The sequence below is a fragment of the Dasypus novemcinctus genome, chromosome 1, assembly GCF_030445035.2.
Source record: "Dasypus novemcinctus isolate mDasNov1 chromosome 1, mDasNov1.1.hap2, whole genome shotgun sequence".
Lineage (NCBI taxonomy): Eukaryota > Metazoa > Chordata > Mammalia > Cingulata > Dasypodidae > Dasypus > Dasypus novemcinctus.
Genome location: NC_080673.1, coordinates 201,632,185 through 201,648,884, shown reverse-complemented (window position 1 = coordinate 201,648,884; position 16,700 = coordinate 201,632,185). Strand labels below are relative to the sequence as shown.

Genomic DNA, 16,700 nt, shown 5'->3' with positions numbered 1-16,700 from the left:
AAAACTGCCCATTCCTGAGCCTTTGGGGTTTCTGTGGTATCTATGGATTCGTGGATCTTCCCATCGACAACCTACAATTCAATCTCTGATATCCTGAGTCATTTCCCACTCTACATCTTCCTTCCAGTTCCCCAGCTATATTTGTTATCATCTCCTCTTCAGTTGTCCTCATCCTTGTGAGTTTATCATTTACTTACTGTCACCTGAGTGGGGTTTTGGAAGGGAGCAAATATTGATGCATGTATTTGTTAAACTAACAACTTTACTGAGAAGTTCAAGTTCTTGTCTTTTCCAAGTCTTCCAAAACTGTGTAAGAAGTTAGGGGTAAGCTAAATGGTGCAAGATCAAGGGTGAACAAATCTGGAGCCACTCACACCAGCCCCTCTCCTCTGCCATCGGTGAGAAGACTGTTACTGATGCCAGCACTTCCAGTAGTGTCTTCTGCAATCTCTGCAGACACACCATCGTGCTCACCTGTGCCAGACACACCCCTGCTGGACTTGGGCAGAGGAGACACAAGCTTCCCGAGCAGGCAGCAGAAAGTCAGACTTCATATCCAAAGCCCAGAACCAGCACTGAGTCTTCTCAAGAGGAAGAAATCCTCCCAAACACACAGAATTGATTTCAAAGTATGGCCAGGAAGAGAGTACAGTCCCTCACGCTTCTAGCTCATTAGCCCTCTAATGCAACTGTGACTTCTGTAACCTGAGATGGGGGAAAAGAATGTCCCCCACTGGACACTGGAGTGGAGAAACAAAGGCCAACCACCAGCCATATGTCCCTGTCTGTGGGGCACCCAGGGGGTCAGGTGGTGACAGCTGTCTCAGGGGCGGGCAATAAGGGATGTCTGTGGAGGACATAAAAAGAATAAGGAAAGGTGATCTGCTTTTCACTATCCCCATTCACTGCCACTTCTCAGCACTCCAGGGACAAAATTCTTCTCCCCACTGCTGCAGATTGTGCCTGTCCCACCCTGCCCCCAGGATGCCAAGGCCTGCAGGCACGCCTCCATTGCCTGGTTACCTGTGGATGATGTGGTACCTCTGCAGGTACTCCAGGGCCAGAGCCAGCTCGCAGATGTAGAGCTTCACAGCCCCTTCCGTGAAATGCACGTTCTGCTGCAGGTGGAAGCGCAGGTCTCCTCCCAGCAGCAGGTCCACCACCATGAACATGTCCTCCTCATCCTGGAAGGAGTACCTAGGGGTGCCGAGGGACGAGAGGGTTAGGGACGGAGGTGCCTCCCACATCCTCACAACCACCGCCCCTTCTTTAAAGAAGAGCAAACTGAGGCTCAGAAAGAGGCGCTGGCGTTGCCAGTTGCGAGAGCTGCAGGCAGAGCGTGGGTCTGGCTGCGGGTGCAGGCAGGGGCGAGATGGAACAGGTGGATTGGTGGGTGGCCCAGGACAAGGGGTACAAGCTGGATTTCTCCTCTGCTCCGGTATAAATCTAATCTCAGTCTGGCCCCTGATCTGTGCCCCAATGGATCATGGCAGGAACAGCTGAATGCCAACTAAGAGGCTGAAAAACAGTTTGCCCAGGAGCTTCTCCCTAAATTGGCTTTTGATTTTTTTCCCTCAAGCTACAGTTGTGCCTGGTCTGCTCATCTGGTTCATGCATCTGGGCCCCATGCTAAAACCAGAGAGAAAATAATCAATGATGCTCTTGACACATTGGAGCCTGCAGAAGGTGTGAAGTGACAGCCTTGGAATAAGACTTGGTGACAACCCCTCCCTAAGCTCGTTTTTCAAAACTGTCATTGATGTTTGTGTGTTTTTTCTCTCCAGCATGAATTTTTGAATTAACGTGTCTAGTTCTTTAAAAAACCCTGCTTTGATTTTCATTGGAATTATATGGAATTTATGCATTCACTTAAGAGAATGGACATTTTTATAATTTTGAATTTTTACAATCATGAGCTTGGACTATTTCTCCATTTATTTTGGTCTTCTTTACATGTGTCAATAAAGTTTTACATTTTTCTACATAAAGTCCAGCATATATGTATTTTTAACCCAAGTTATTTTTATAGCCTTAATTGTTGATACAATCTTTAATTTTAAAAGTTTGCTGATTGGTCTTCAGCTAGGAAAAGAAAAAAACACTCTGGAATTTTGCATGTTTATCTGGAAACTTGGCTGATCTCTTAGGAATTAGTTTTAATACTTTTCCACTAGTGCTGTTGGGTTTGCTAGTACATGAAGGTGATTATATCTTCTACCAAATAGCTACCCTGAGTATACGCTCCATCCCTTGTGCCTCTTATTTCTTTTCTTGTTGTGTTTTACTATCCAGGACTTCCAGTAAAATGTTGATAATTAGGGTGAAGATGGGCATTCGTATCTTGTTCCAACTTTAATAAAGTATTTGCCATTGAGTAAATTGTTTGCTATAGGTATCTGATGAGTAGATGCAATTGGTATCATTTATCCAGTTGGGAAAGTTGTGTTCTCCTTCTGGACTGCTGAGAATTTGTAGCATGAATAGGTGCAGAGGTTTTTATTTTTTAAATTTTAAACCGTCTTTGCATTTTTCAACTAAATCCTACCTGACTGATAGACACACACGCACAGAAGCACACACATACACATATGTATCCATATTACTATTATTATTTTTACTGCATTCAGGTTGACAATATTTCATTTAGGATTTTTACATCTAATGTTCCAAGTGATGATGCTAGCCCATATATTCCTATCTGCCATTGTCCTGATGCAGCTTTGGTGTCCTGGTAACATTGGCCTTGTAGGATGAATTGAAAGTTGAAAGGGTTAATGAGGGTCTCATTTCTTTCCTGAAAGTCTGATTCCATAAACCTCTCCATTCAACTATTCCGGTTCATGTGAGACGTCCTTCCTCCTTTAGTGTGTTCCTGTGGGTGCTTTCAGATGATTCATGTTCCTTTCCCTCAACAAAGAGATGGGAAAATAAATGATCAGACAGACGAGGAGGTGGACATCTTTCCCTGGCTGCTGGCGTTGGGTCGGATGGGCCGTGGAGCCCAGGAGGGAACACACGGAGTGCTCGCTGGGACTGGCATGAGGACTCTGAAAGAGAGCCCCTTCCGCCAGGTCTGCTAGGCCAGGAGTGGCCAGGAGGCTGCCAGTTACCCTGTTGCCCCAATGTGAATAAAACCAGGAGAGCTGAGCACTGCTGAGCCCTATAGACAGGGACGCCAGGTTGGAGGTGCTGGCTCCAGTCTTTCCAGTAGAAAGATCCAACCCAAATGTCCTGCAGACATGGCAAATGACTGTGTCTTTTGACATTAGCAACTTTACAATGTGCTTCTGTTTTCTGAAACTGAAAGTGTCATCAGATACATCTTTTTGGGTATTTGCTATAGGATGAAAGGGCTTAGATGGGCAAAAATAGACCATAGGAATCAGGTAGAAGATGCCTCCTACAGATGCTCAATTTGTATTCTAATAGTTGATGGACTATGGAAACATTACATTAATAATCACTGAGTTCTGCATTTTCAACACACAGCTAAATTGTCAAAGGGTATTGTATTCAATATTCCGAACTCTTTGGAGGAACAACATGAATTTTCAGGGGGAAACTTGCAGACTGGAATGAATTCTAAAGAGGAAAATCAAAATGCAAAGTGAACAATAATTCAAGCAATAATTCAGGTTGTGGCTTCTTCTTGCTATAGAACCATATTCTGCCCTGAGCCACAGACCCTGAATTCCCAAGAAGATCCATGTTATTACTGGAGAACAGAGAATGACCTTTCATTTATCTCTCTGTAGTTTTGTGCTATGCCAAGGCTTTGTCTCGTTTGCTTCTTCTTGTACTAGAATTATAATTATGTTCTCATAATAGTGCGGCACATTTTTCATGGAAATGATAGAGATCACAAATGGGAAACTTCCTCTCCATTGCAGTAATTCTTACTGATGGAGGAATCTGGATAAAGAGGCACTCCCTGCAAGTTTATAGAAGGTTGTGAGCTGAGAAGGTATAAATCTTAGCTTGGAACAGACTAGCACGAAGAACCCAATGTCCTTTTTTATTGGGGGAGGGAGGATTTATTAATTTCCTACCTTTTTTCCAAAAAGGATTAAAAGTGACTTGTGAAATTAGTTTAATGTAATAAAATTAAAAGTAAGATCAGGTCAAAGAAAAAAAAAGGGAATTAAATGGAAGTAGGAAAAAAATACCCACTTCATGCTCAAAGATCCTGTATGCTCGCCTGAAATGGGTCATCACTTTGTCTCTAATCTTCCCAGCAATCAGAGCCAACAGAGAAACATGATTGGCTTCAGAACTCAGTGTTGGTGAGGGAAAAATAAATCAGTTGTCAAGGAGAGGTATGATTAGTCCTAGAACCGAAACCAGAGAGAAATTTCTGGATGCTTTGGAAGATGACATTCTCTAATGTGGTGAACTCTAAAACAGAATAACAAGTTTAACAAAAAATGTTTTGTAAGATATTCCTCAACGTAGACAGAAGGCATTATGACAAAGTCCAGTTCCTAGAAGCAAGGCTAAATGGGGAAAGGGACGGGGTCTGGGCATCATGCTCATGGATGAGCTCTCATAACCCAAGAAGTTGAAAGGAAAGCACCAGCCGAATGCTCCTCAGGGCTACTTCCTGCACCCAAGCCCCAGCGCACAGCACCACAACCCCAGCCCTGCGCTAGAAGCCGGCGATTTGCAAGGACAAGTCAGCCCTGGATTGCTCATGGGGTAATCAAAAGGGCACCTTGATGCTAGTGTCATTTGTCACCCCAAGTCCCCTGGATGCACCCCCACCCTCTCACCTCTCCATGCTCCTCCATGACGGCTCCCTTCCCTGGAGTGCCACCCGCTCCTCAGACCCAGCATTTGCTTTGCAGTTTAGACCAGTGCTTCTCAACCAGGGTAGCTTGGCTCCCCAGGGGAACTTGGACAATTTCCGAAGCCATGTTTGGTGGTCTCAACTCAGAAATGCTACTGGCATCTAAAAGGTAGAACCCAGGGATGTGCTTAAATATCATACAGTGCACAGAACAGCCCCCCAACAGAGAGTTATCAGACCCAAATACCAACAGTGCTGCGGATGAGAAGCTCTAGTTTGGAATGATGCTGCCTTCTCTTGGAGGCTTCCCTAACCTTGGAAAACTGCACTGGGTGACCTCTTTTTGCCCTAAAATGTAGTGAACCCCAATATGGTGCACGCCATGTGCTGGGCACTGCTCTAGGTACTTCATCTATATTAACTGACTGAATTCTCCCATTATGGCCCACCTTTTATAGACCAGGATACTGAGGCTAGGCAAGGACAAGGAACATATCCAGGATTTCACTGCAGATGTGGGAGCTGAACCACAAGAAACTGTGTCCAGAATCAAGCACCTGTGCTTGATACCCTGGCAGCACTTCCTCTTAGCAGTGGGGGCCAGTCTCTTCTCCCCACCAGCCAGGGAACAATCTAGGCACAGACACTTGGCCTGATCAGGATCACCCCACTGCATTTAGCACATTACCTGGGCATCATCTGCACTCAAGAACGAACGGCTCAGCAAACCCCCAAATACCCTTATTCTGTGTGGTCCATCAGTCTATCATTTATGCCCACTCTGGAATGTCCATGGGTGCATAGGACAGAGGGAAATGCAAGTGGAGGGGTTTGGGGGAAGGCAAGCTCTGTGGGAGGCTCGGCGCTCTGCACTCTATTTATGTCGTTGCTTGCACGGAACCTTCTTTTCCTCTGGCCTCCTTCTGTCACAGCGACCAGGAACCCCATTGCACAGAGAGTGACGACCCCAGCATCTCTCCACAGCCTCTTCACGCCCACCCAGGGAGCAGGAGTGACATTTGATGGGTAAGCTCAGAAGGAGACCTGGGTGTGGTCAGCTCAGCCCTTCTGTTCGCCTTCCTGCTCCAGGGCTTGCCCGCAGAGGGCTTGCACTCACTCTGTTCTCCACCAGGGGCTGGGCAGAAATCTTAGGCTATGGAACCCTAATAATGCCTTGAGTCAGCTTCTTTGGCTCAAATGAAAAAGGAGATCACCAAACCTGAATTGTGTTTGATACATATATGTCTTTAATAACATTCACAGTTAAGACCTTCTTTTCTTTAATTTGGCTTGAGCCATAGACTTCAAAGCCCCTCAAACCTGATGGCTCTCATCGATAGCTCTCATTGTTCTCCACACTAGATTGACTCTCATCTGCTATCTCCTGCCTAGGAAGTCAAATGGAGCTCCCAAGGCAGTGGGGTTTGCACACTGTAAAGTGCTATTTGTCTGTAAAATTGTGGAGGATTATTCTGAGGGCTTAATGATTTTATTTAATTTATATCCTGCAGGCCTCTAAAGAATTTGTGGTGGCATAACAAAGGACAGGTAAGGCTGCTAGAAGAGACAGAGAGGAAAAATGTGGAACAAGTGGGAGCAAAAGTCCTGCTCCCTAGGCAAACAGATGGCAAGCATGAAACTATAGCTCTGATTTCCTTATCAGTTGGGAACAAAATTGGGTAAGTAGTTGGAAGCTTCTGTTGTTGGAAGCAAGTAAAGAGTAAGATAAAACAGATAGTCTAGCTCTCAATGTCTGATTAAATGAGATGGAGTCAAACCTCTTCCCTTGGGCTAAATCCCCAAAGAAATTTATAATTTGCATTATTTTTTGAAAAGGGTACTGAATAAGTTTGAGAAGGGAATAATGATGATTCACTTGTTGAGGTATTCCCATGTACACGGCACAGTCTCAAGCACCTTTTAATATCATTAAATATTAATATTTAATAACTCTGTGCAAGGCACATTATTTATTTATTTATTTTAAAATTTATTTATTTAATGGACCAGGTTCAAGGAATGTATGTGGGAAGCTGGTACCCTACCTGGCTGCCCTGAGATGTTTTTTTTCTTTTGGTTTTAGGACGCACCTGGGGCAGAACCCAGGACCTCCCCTGTGGGAAGCAGGCGCTGGACTGCTTGAACTACATTCACTCCCCCAAGGCACTTTAGATTGCAGAGTTCATTTATTCCTCAGCACCAATGTTTCATTATTCCCATTTTACAGGTGACAGAACTGAGCTTCAGGGAAGCTGGGTAACTTGCTCAGTGTCACCCCCAGCTTCTCCCCAGGCCTCTCTGCTCTGAAATCCTCCAGCTGGCAGCTTTCTACCTTCTCAGGGACCCTCCCCTTCAAGCACAACAGTTAATGACCTTCCAAGTCTGTGGAGACACACATTTTCTATTTGCTTTGCAGGCATTCATTGAGGAGATCAGCATCTTCTGTCTAGTAGCACAAAACTGTTCCTGAAAAGCAGTTGTTACAGACGGAAACACTAGCCAGGAACATGTTTCCCATTATTTTAAATGGGAAAAATGATAATGCACTATTCATTAAAATAAACTTCTCAACCAACTTCCTAAAATACAATAGAAACACTTCAAAATAGGTAAGAGGTCCACAGGTTAATATGCAAAATCCTTAAAATATCCCTTCCTAATGACCTGACCTAATCTGGTCACTCACAGTGTCTTTTCTTTTGTGTTGTAGTTGTGTTTTTTGCAATAACACAGGCTCACTTACCTCAGTAGTATCTGAGACCCTTTTGGCAATACTTAGTGTGATTTTCAAAATGCCTGTTCCAGGGGTTCTGATGTTTCACTAATTGTATCTAAAATGTAACTTGAGATTTGCTCTTATATCACACTGTTTAAAATGTTGTATTTGAGTTTTAGTGTTGTTAATATCAATTTTTGCCATATAAACATTAGCTAAAAAAATACTGATAGGTACACACTTAGTCACACCACGTGACTTTGCCAATATTCAACCAGTTTGACTCCATGACAAAATCTGCAATTTCAATAGTTGAACCTATACATTCCACAAAGATTTGGTAATGAAATTCAAGAAGAATTTTGCCAAGGAAATCATAATTGGGGAGTATTCTGCAGGGGATGGGGATAGGGTATGCCTACATGTGAATTGAGCTCCTACTATGTGCTAGGCCCTGTTCTGGGAGAGGGGACACCTCAAACAATTGATATGACTCTTCTACTCACAGTCGTCTGGGAGACGAAGGAGATGACAGTGTGGGAGCACATAGGAGAGGCAGCTGCTAGACCTTGAAGGGGCAAGGTATTCTGAAGGAGGTAGGACCATCCAGGCAGAGTGGGAAGTCAAGTCAGTTCACTCAGTCCATTCCACCCTCCTCCTGGATAGCTTTCCTATAACAGCAAAGGCTTGAAAGCTGAGAAATATGTTTTCCAGACTCCCTTGCAGGTAGAGTTTCTAAAATGATTTAGGTCAGTGAGTGAGATGCACTAACATGTGACTTGAACTTGGAACTCAGTTAAAACAGGCAAGTTTGTGGTCTCAGTCTGGGAGGCAGCTTTCCATAGCAGTGCAGGCCCCTCCCTCTCAGGCCAGTTCTCCCTGTGGCTTTGGCAATAGGTCCTGGAGGTTCAGCTTGGAATGTGTTCTTCAGCCTTCCAGGGTTCTGTAAGATATTCAATACCATGTAATAATTCCTTGGGGTTGATGCCATTCCCCGAAGACAAACCCTGACTGATACACCAAGAAAAGGAGAGAGAGAAGGGACAATCCTCTGGAAATAAGCAACGGCATGTGCAAAGGCTCAGAGGAGGGGAGAGCAGTGATTCAAGCTCAGTGTGGCTGGAATGAGTGCAAGAGAGTGGTATGGGGAGGCAGGTGGAGATCCCCATAAGGAAGGTCTTTGAAAGTCATAATAAGGAGTTTGAACTTTATTCTTATACAGTGGGGGCTACTAAGGAGTGAGGAAAAGGAAAAGGCCTGGTCAGATTTGTATTTTGGGACAACTGCTCTGGTGGCCATGTAGCCAATTAATTGTAGAGCCTTCACGTCAAGCAGGGGAGCAGTGAAGAGTTTACTGAGGTGGTTGACAAACAGTGCTGCCCAGCCCAGCACACTGAGACCTAGCTCAGGGCACAGACTCTGGAGGCAGACACTTGGGACTGCACAGCCTTGGAAACCTCCTTAGCTTCTAGGGTTGAGGCGAGGGTTTAATGAGTTATAAAGGGCTCAGAATGGTGCCTAGCTTGTAAGTGCACAAAAAAGCTTAAAAGCTGTTGCTCTTTATTATTATCTAGAACCTCCCTAGGGCTCCCTCCTGCCCTCAGAATTCTCCAAAGGACTTGAGCATTATCAAATGTGCCACAGTCTCACCCATGCCTTTGTGCCTCTCCTGCTTTTCATTTCTCTGGAAGGCCCTGCCTGTGATTCTACAGCATTTCACCATTTAAATCCCTCCAGTGACTTACTAATTCATTTGGAATTTTACAAATTTTTAATCTTTATTTTTAATTAATTTTTAAAGATACATAGATCACACAAAATGTTACAGTAAAAAATGAGGTTCCCATATACCCCACTCCCCACCCTCCACCTCCACTCCTCCCACATCAACAACCTCTTTCATCAGTATGACACATTCATTGCATTTAATGAGTACATTTTGGAGCACTGCTATACTGCATGGATTATAATTTACATTGTAGTTTACACTTTCCCCTAGTGCATTCAGTGGGTTATGGCAGGATATATAATGTCCTGCATTTGTCCCTGCAGTATCATTCAGGACAACTTCAAGTCCTGAAAATGTCCCCACATCACACCTCTTCTTCCCTCTCTCTGCCCTCAGCAACCCCAGTGGCCACTGTCTCCACATTAACGATACCATTTCTTCCATTGCTAGAGTCACAATAGATCTATAGTAGAATACCAGTAAGTCCACTCTAATCCATCTTTTATTCCTCCATCCTGTGGACCCTGGGATGGTGATGTCCATTCCACTTCTAAATTGAGAGAGGGCTTACAACCTACATGACTGATGGATGGGATTCTTTTGCTCACAGTTGTTGACAATCTCAGTTCCCTGGTATGGTTGTTGACCATCTTCACCTCCTTGTTAGCTGACCTGGGTAAGTCCAACGAATCAGAAAGTAGGTGTTGCAAGACTTTTAAAGTAAATAAACAGATGTTTCCTCATCCTTCAGGACTCAAATCAAGCACCACCTTTCCAGAAGCTCCCTTGTCTAGAACATGAGCTTTTTCTGGAGGTGCATTGTCTGGTATCCCCAGAATCTTCCAGTGTCCAGCTCAGGACTTGGTCCCAAGGTAGGAGTGTCCTTGGACCTTCAATGGTTGAACCTGATATCACCTTTAATTTTTTTTCAAGTTTTGTGTATTTTTAAAATTTTCCATTACATAAGAAAAATTTTCAAAAGTAACATAATAGGCTCACATATATTCCCCATCAAAATCAAACAGACATTAACATTTTTTTCTATTTACTTCAGTCTACTTTTAAAAATAAAATAAAATGTTATAGGTATTGCTAAAGCTCTCCCATCCCTTCCTTCTCCCTCCTACTCTTCTCAAATGTAACTGCTATTCTGATGTAGTTATATATTTATTTTTACTTTTAGCACAATGTGTGCATCCACAAATGATATAAAATTATAAAACAAATAAGCTGTCCTATTTGGACATACTGAATTAACACATATTAATTACTGTAACAGTGCTTGACATATAATTAAATATTCAAATAAGTGTTGGAAAATATCATCATCATCATAAATCAACTTGACCTTTTCTCCCAGATAATGTTTTTAGGTTTATCAATGATACATGTAGATATGGTTGACTCAGTGTTATCCAGAAATTTTAATTTAGCCAATCTGAAAGGAACATGGTAATATCTCATTGTTTTAAATTGTGTTTCTCTAATGGCTAATGAAGTTCCATGAAATGTCTGTTCATGTGTCCTGCCCATTTTCTAACTGTATTTTTTTTTTACTGTTGAGTTTTAAGAGCTCTTTATATAATCTAGATAGAAATACTTTGTCAAATATGTGGTTTGTAAATATTTCTACCTACTCTATAGTTGGCTTCTTCATCCTTTTCACAAGGGCTTTTGTAGACCATAAATCTTTAATTTTAATGGGGTTGAATTTATCAAATATTCCTTTTATGGATCATGTATTGAATTTGGATGTCAAGTCTAAAAATTTTACATAATCCTAATTTCATAAGATTTTCTCCTATGATTTATTCTCTAAAAGTTTTATTGTTTTAAATTTACTTTTAGATTCATGATTCATTTTGACATTTTTCATATAAGGTGACGTTTAGGTCATTGCTTTTCTTTTTTTTTTGCCTAGAGATATCCAATTATGTCAACATCATTTGTTGAAAAGGTGGTCCTTTTTCCACTGGGGTCTTTTAAACCTTACACCCAAAGCAAGAGCAATGAGAGAAAAATAAATAAATGGGGCCTCCTCAAAATTAACACTTTTGCACTTCTAGGGACTTTGTGAAGAGGGTAAAAAGGCAGCCAATGCTCTCAGAGAAAATATTTGGGAATCACACAAGTGACGAGGGTTTAATATCCATGATATATTAAAAGATCCTACAACTCAACATTAAAAAGACAAATGGTCCAATTAAAAAAATGGGCAAAAGACATGACTAGACATTTTTTTAAAAAGGATACAAATGGTGAAAAAAATACATGAAAAATGTTAAAAAATTTTCAATTAGGGAAATGCAAATCAAAGCTACAATGAGATATCATTTCACACCTAGTAGAATGTCCACTATTAAAAAACCAGAAAACTACAAGTACTGGAGAGGATGTGGAGAGATAGGAAAGCTTATTCACTGTTAGTGGGAATGTAGAATGGTACAGCTGCTGTGGAGGACTGTTTGGCAGTTCCTAAGGAAGTTAAATATAAATCTGCCATGTGACCTGGTAATACCACTACTAAATATATACCCAGAAGATCTGAGAGCAAGTATACAAACAGACATCTGCACATGTTCATAAGTGGCAATGTTCACAACTGCCAAAAGATGGAAACAACCCAAGTGTTCATCAACCGATGAATGGATAAGCAAACTGTGGTATATACATATGATGGAATATTATTCAGCTGTAGGAAGAAATGTCATGAAGCATATGACAACACGGATCAACCTGGAGGATGTTATGTTGACTGAAGCAAACCAGACACAGAAGGACAAATATTGTATGATTGTGCTGTTATGAACTAAATATATTGTGTAAACTCATGGAGTTAATAAGTAGAATATAGGTCACCAGAAAATAGAATGAGGTTGGAGAATGGAAAGCTGAGGTTTAATCTGTGCAGAATTGTTTGTTTGTAAATGTTTGGAAATGAATAAAATGGTGAAAGCACATCATAGGGTTTATAATTAGCAGGGCTAATATGTGGGTGTGATAGTGGTTGAAAGGAAAAGTCTAAGGACGTGTGTATAACTAGCAGGAAAGCTAAAAAATGAATCATGGGACTGTAGAGGACAGCAAGTCCTCTTGTGAAAAATAAGTATGGTTAATAGTACATATATAAGAATCTTTCTTTCTGAAGCAGAATAAATGTTAGAAGAGGTTAATATCAGGGTAATGTTTGAGTAAAACAAACCATGTACAGTAGTATATAGTAATATACTAATAATCTTTCATCAATAGTATTAATAAAAAAGGAAGCATTGTAAGTGAAAGTAACTAGACAAAATGTACCACATAATGTTTATACAAATGGAAATACTAATAAATTACAGAGACAGCAATAGATTAGCAGTTATGTATGGCAGAGAAAGGATAGAGAGTTTGATAGAAGACTACTAAGGGGTAGGGTTTTTATGTTTTTGTTAGTTTTCTTTTTTTCAAGTAATGAAAATTCTCTAATATTGATGAAGTAATGAATGCACATCTCTCTGATTATATCAAATGCCACTGATTATACACTTTATATGAACTGTATGGTTTATGAATACATTTTAACAAAATTGAATCATAAAAATAAATAAGAATTGATTTAAAATTCATCCATGAATTTAAATGGGCAAGACACTTAAAGTGGTGCTTCAAAATAACGGGACATACAAATGGCCAATAAACATATAGTTGATCTTTATTATTCATCCTGTGAGTGTAAACCTATTGCAGATGGGACCTTTCCATTAGGCCACTTTTGTAGGGCGTGAGCAGGGTATGTCTTAATCCTCTTACTGGAGTCCTTTATTAACAGGATGAATACAGAGAGAAACCCACAGAGGCTAGAAAGTCCCAGAAGCCAGAAGCAGAAATCAATGGATCACAGAAGTAGAAAGAAAGCCAGGAAGCAGGGAGCTGGAGGCAAGGAAGCCCAGAAGGGGAGAGAGAGCCCAAAAGAGGCTGCCACATACCTCCCCATGTGAAAGAAGAGTCCAGAGTCACCAGCAGCCTGTCTGCAGGAGGACGCAGCACCTGAAGAGGCTTTGATTTGGACTACTTCTCAGCCTTTTAAAAAGCCAACCCATTTCTGGTACATGGCTTTCAGCAGTTTTAGCAAATTAAAGTAATGTCTTTAAACAGAAACACATATTCCACGAGGTTATATATTGATTGGTTTATGAAAATGTTGTCCCCAGAGGCTTTCAGGAGCATAACGCTGCTTTTTCCCCAGGAACAATGACTCGGTATTCACTAATTCATCATTTGTGCTGACTTTATAGAACACAACTACTGTGAATAAGGAAAGTTATCTGATAAAAAGGTGTCCAACCTCATCAGACATCAGAGAAATGCAAATTAAAATAAAAATGTGATCCCTCCTCATTTCTAACAAAATGGCTAAAATGAAATGACTGACAATATTAAGAGTTGCTGATGATGTGGATCAACCCTAACTCTTGTATGTTGACTGGAGTGCAAATTGGTCCAACACTTTGGAAAACTATTTATCAGTGTCTATCAAATACTAACTTGCTCTATTCCAGCAAGTTCACTCAACAAAAATGTGTTCCTCCCTTCACCAAGATTATTTGTAAAAGCCGTTGATGAGAAACAGATAGAAAGCTCATTAGCAGAGAATGCACCAATAAACAGTGGTAAAATGATACCATGGAACTACTGCTGCATATAACAGAATGGATACATCTCATAGGTATCATGCTAGGTGAAAAAAAAAGCAAAGTAACTATAAGATTCTGGTTATCGAAATTCAGAAACAAGAAAAACTGATATTTGATATTAAAAATCGACACGGTGATTGCTTTTGAAGAGCAAGAGGGGATGTTAGGAGGCTGGGAGTGCTGCATTTTTGATCTAGAAGAATACATGGGTGTGTTCATGCATGGAATGAATCAATGTGTATGCTCAGTGACTTGTGCACTTCTACAAAGATCCTAAATTCTCTGCTTCCCACATCTCATCCATGTGGTATTACTGGTCATTCTCATTTCATTACTCATCTGTTGGGTGTGAAATGGTTCTCAATGTAATTTTTAAAAAGATTTATTTATTTATTTATTTATTCCCCTCCCTTGCGGCTTGTTCCTTTCTTTTTTTTTTTAAGATTTTTTAAAAATTTATTTCTCTCCCCTTCCCTCCCCCACCCCCCACCCCCAGTTGTCTGCTCTCTGTGTCCATTCACTGTGTGTTCTTCTGTGTCCGCTTCTATTCTTGTCAGCAGCCTGGGAATCTCTGTCTTTTCTCTTTTTTTAAAAGATTTATTTATTTATTTATTTCTCTCCCCTTCCCCCCCTACCAGTTGTCTCTTCTCTGTGTCTATTTGCTGCATGTTTTTCTTTGTCCACTTCTGTTGTTGTCAGCGGCATGGGAATCTGTGTCTCTTTTTGTTGCATCATCTTGTTGTGTCAGCTCTCCGTGTGTGCGGCGCCATTCTTGGGCAGGTTGAACTTTCTTTCACGCTGGGCGACTCTCCTTAAGGGGAGCACTCCTTGCATGTGGGGCTCCCCTATGTGGGGACACCCCTGAGTGGCATGGCATTCCTTGTATGCATCAGCACTGCGCATGGGCCAGCTGCACACAGGTCAAGGAGACCCGGGGTTTGAACCATAGACCTCCCATGTGGTAGACAGATGCCCTAACCACTGGGCCAAGTCCGCTTCCCATGTGTCTTTTTTTGTTGCATCATCTTGCTGCATCAGTTCTCTGTGTGTGTGTGGCACTACTCCTGGGCAGGCTGCACTTTCTTTTGTGCTGGGCGGCTCACCTTATGGGGTGCACTCCTTGTGTGTGGGGCTCCCCTATGCAGGGGACACCCTTGTGTGGCATGGCACTCCTTGCATGCATCAGCATTGCATGTGGGCCAGTTCCACATGGGTCAAGGAGGCCCCTGGGTTTGAACCTTGGACCTCCCATGTGGTAGGCGGATGCTCTAACCATTGAGCCAAGGCTACTTCCCTGTTCCTTTCTTTTGGCTGTCTCTTCTCTGTGGCCATTTGCTGTGTGTATTTTCTGTATCTGCTTGTCTCCCTTTTGTTGCATCATTGTGCTGTGACAGCTCTCCACGGTGCAAGGGCCGTCAGCTCTCCGTGGCGCATGGGCCAGCTTTGCCTTCACAAGGAGGCCCCGGGATGTGAACCCAGGGCCTCTCATATGGTAGATGGGAGCCCAACTGATTGAGCCACAGCTGCTTCTCTCTCAATGTAATTTTATTCTGCATTTCTTTGATTTCTAGTGAGGCTGAAATCCGTTCACATACTTGTTTCTATTGGGGCTTTGTCCTCTGTGCACTGTCTGCTGCTATTCTTATACTCTCAGCTCATTTATCTATAGGTCTGTTTGACTTCTTTAGTCATTTCTAGAAATTCTTTGTATAGTGGAGACAGTCCTTTGACAGGTACATATATTGAAAATACCTTCTCCTGTCCAGTGCTATGACTCTTCACTCTGATTTGTGCAGGGCTCAATTTCTATCCATTAGCTTGAACTCTTAATTTTGCTGTTTATTGTCCAGTTGCTCCACCTTTTAATTAGAGGTGAATTAAAATTCTCCCACTAAAGATTTTGTCACTTTTTACTTGTGATTCCAGAAAATTTTGCTTCATTTATTTTTCAGAAACAAGCATACAAATTCAAAATTTTGAATTGGCTTTAAAAAAATTATTTTGTAGTTATTATCTTAAAAATACTTTTTGCTGCATCAGTTTTTTCCTATATCCTTACTCTGATCTATCTTTTTTCCACCCCGTTGTGTTCAGTCTTTCACTGTCTTCATATTTTTATTGTGACACATGTAACTAGGCTTTACACAGCTTTTCAAATCCAGTCTGATAGATACAGGCCATTACATATCCTACCATAACCTACAGAATTAGGTGGGAGAGCATGTAAACTACAACATAAACTATAATCCACGCTTACTGGCAATGTTCTAAAATGTGTTCATGAATTGCAATGAAGGTACCACACTAATGAAGGATGTTGTTAATGTGGGGAAACATGGGAGGTGTGGGGAGTGGGGCATATGGGAATCCCCTATATTTTTTATATGACATTTGTATAACCTAAGTATCTTTAAAAATAAAATTAAATAAAAAAATAAAATAAAGTAAAATCCAGTTGGCATGAGCTCAGTGTGCTTATACCTACTGCAGTGGCTGATGTGCTGTGACTTGTTTTTATCATTTTATATAGTGCTGTCTGCCAAGCTTTCCTTTTTGCTTCTTTTCTCTTTATAGCTGGCTTCAATTTGATTGCCTGCATTTCCTTATTTATATATATACTATTTCTAAACTTTAAGCGCTTACATTAAAATTTCAACATCCAAACTTTACTTAACAAGCCATTAAATTTTTAAAAAAGGACTTCAGGTATTTTCCCTATGATCAGCTCTTCTTTTCCATTCTTATTGCCCCATCTTTTTGTTAGTCTAGTGTTTAGCATTTAATTTTATTATC

At 41.3% G+C, this 16,700-nt stretch overlaps 1 protein-coding gene across 1 annotated transcript in view; it reads right to left on the bottom strand.

Annotated features, from left to right (window-relative positions):
• The window catches only part of STK32B (serine/threonine kinase 32B), a 441,860-nt gene that overhangs the window by 129,546 nt on the left and 295,614 nt on the right, over positions 1–16,700 (bottom strand). The window contains exon 4 of the mRNA XM_058301185.2: positions 1,024–1,197. Within this exon, the coding sequence (XP_058157168.1) occupies positions 1,024–1,197 (174 nt within the window). The remainder of the gene's footprint in view (positions 1–1,023; positions 1,198–16,700) is intronic.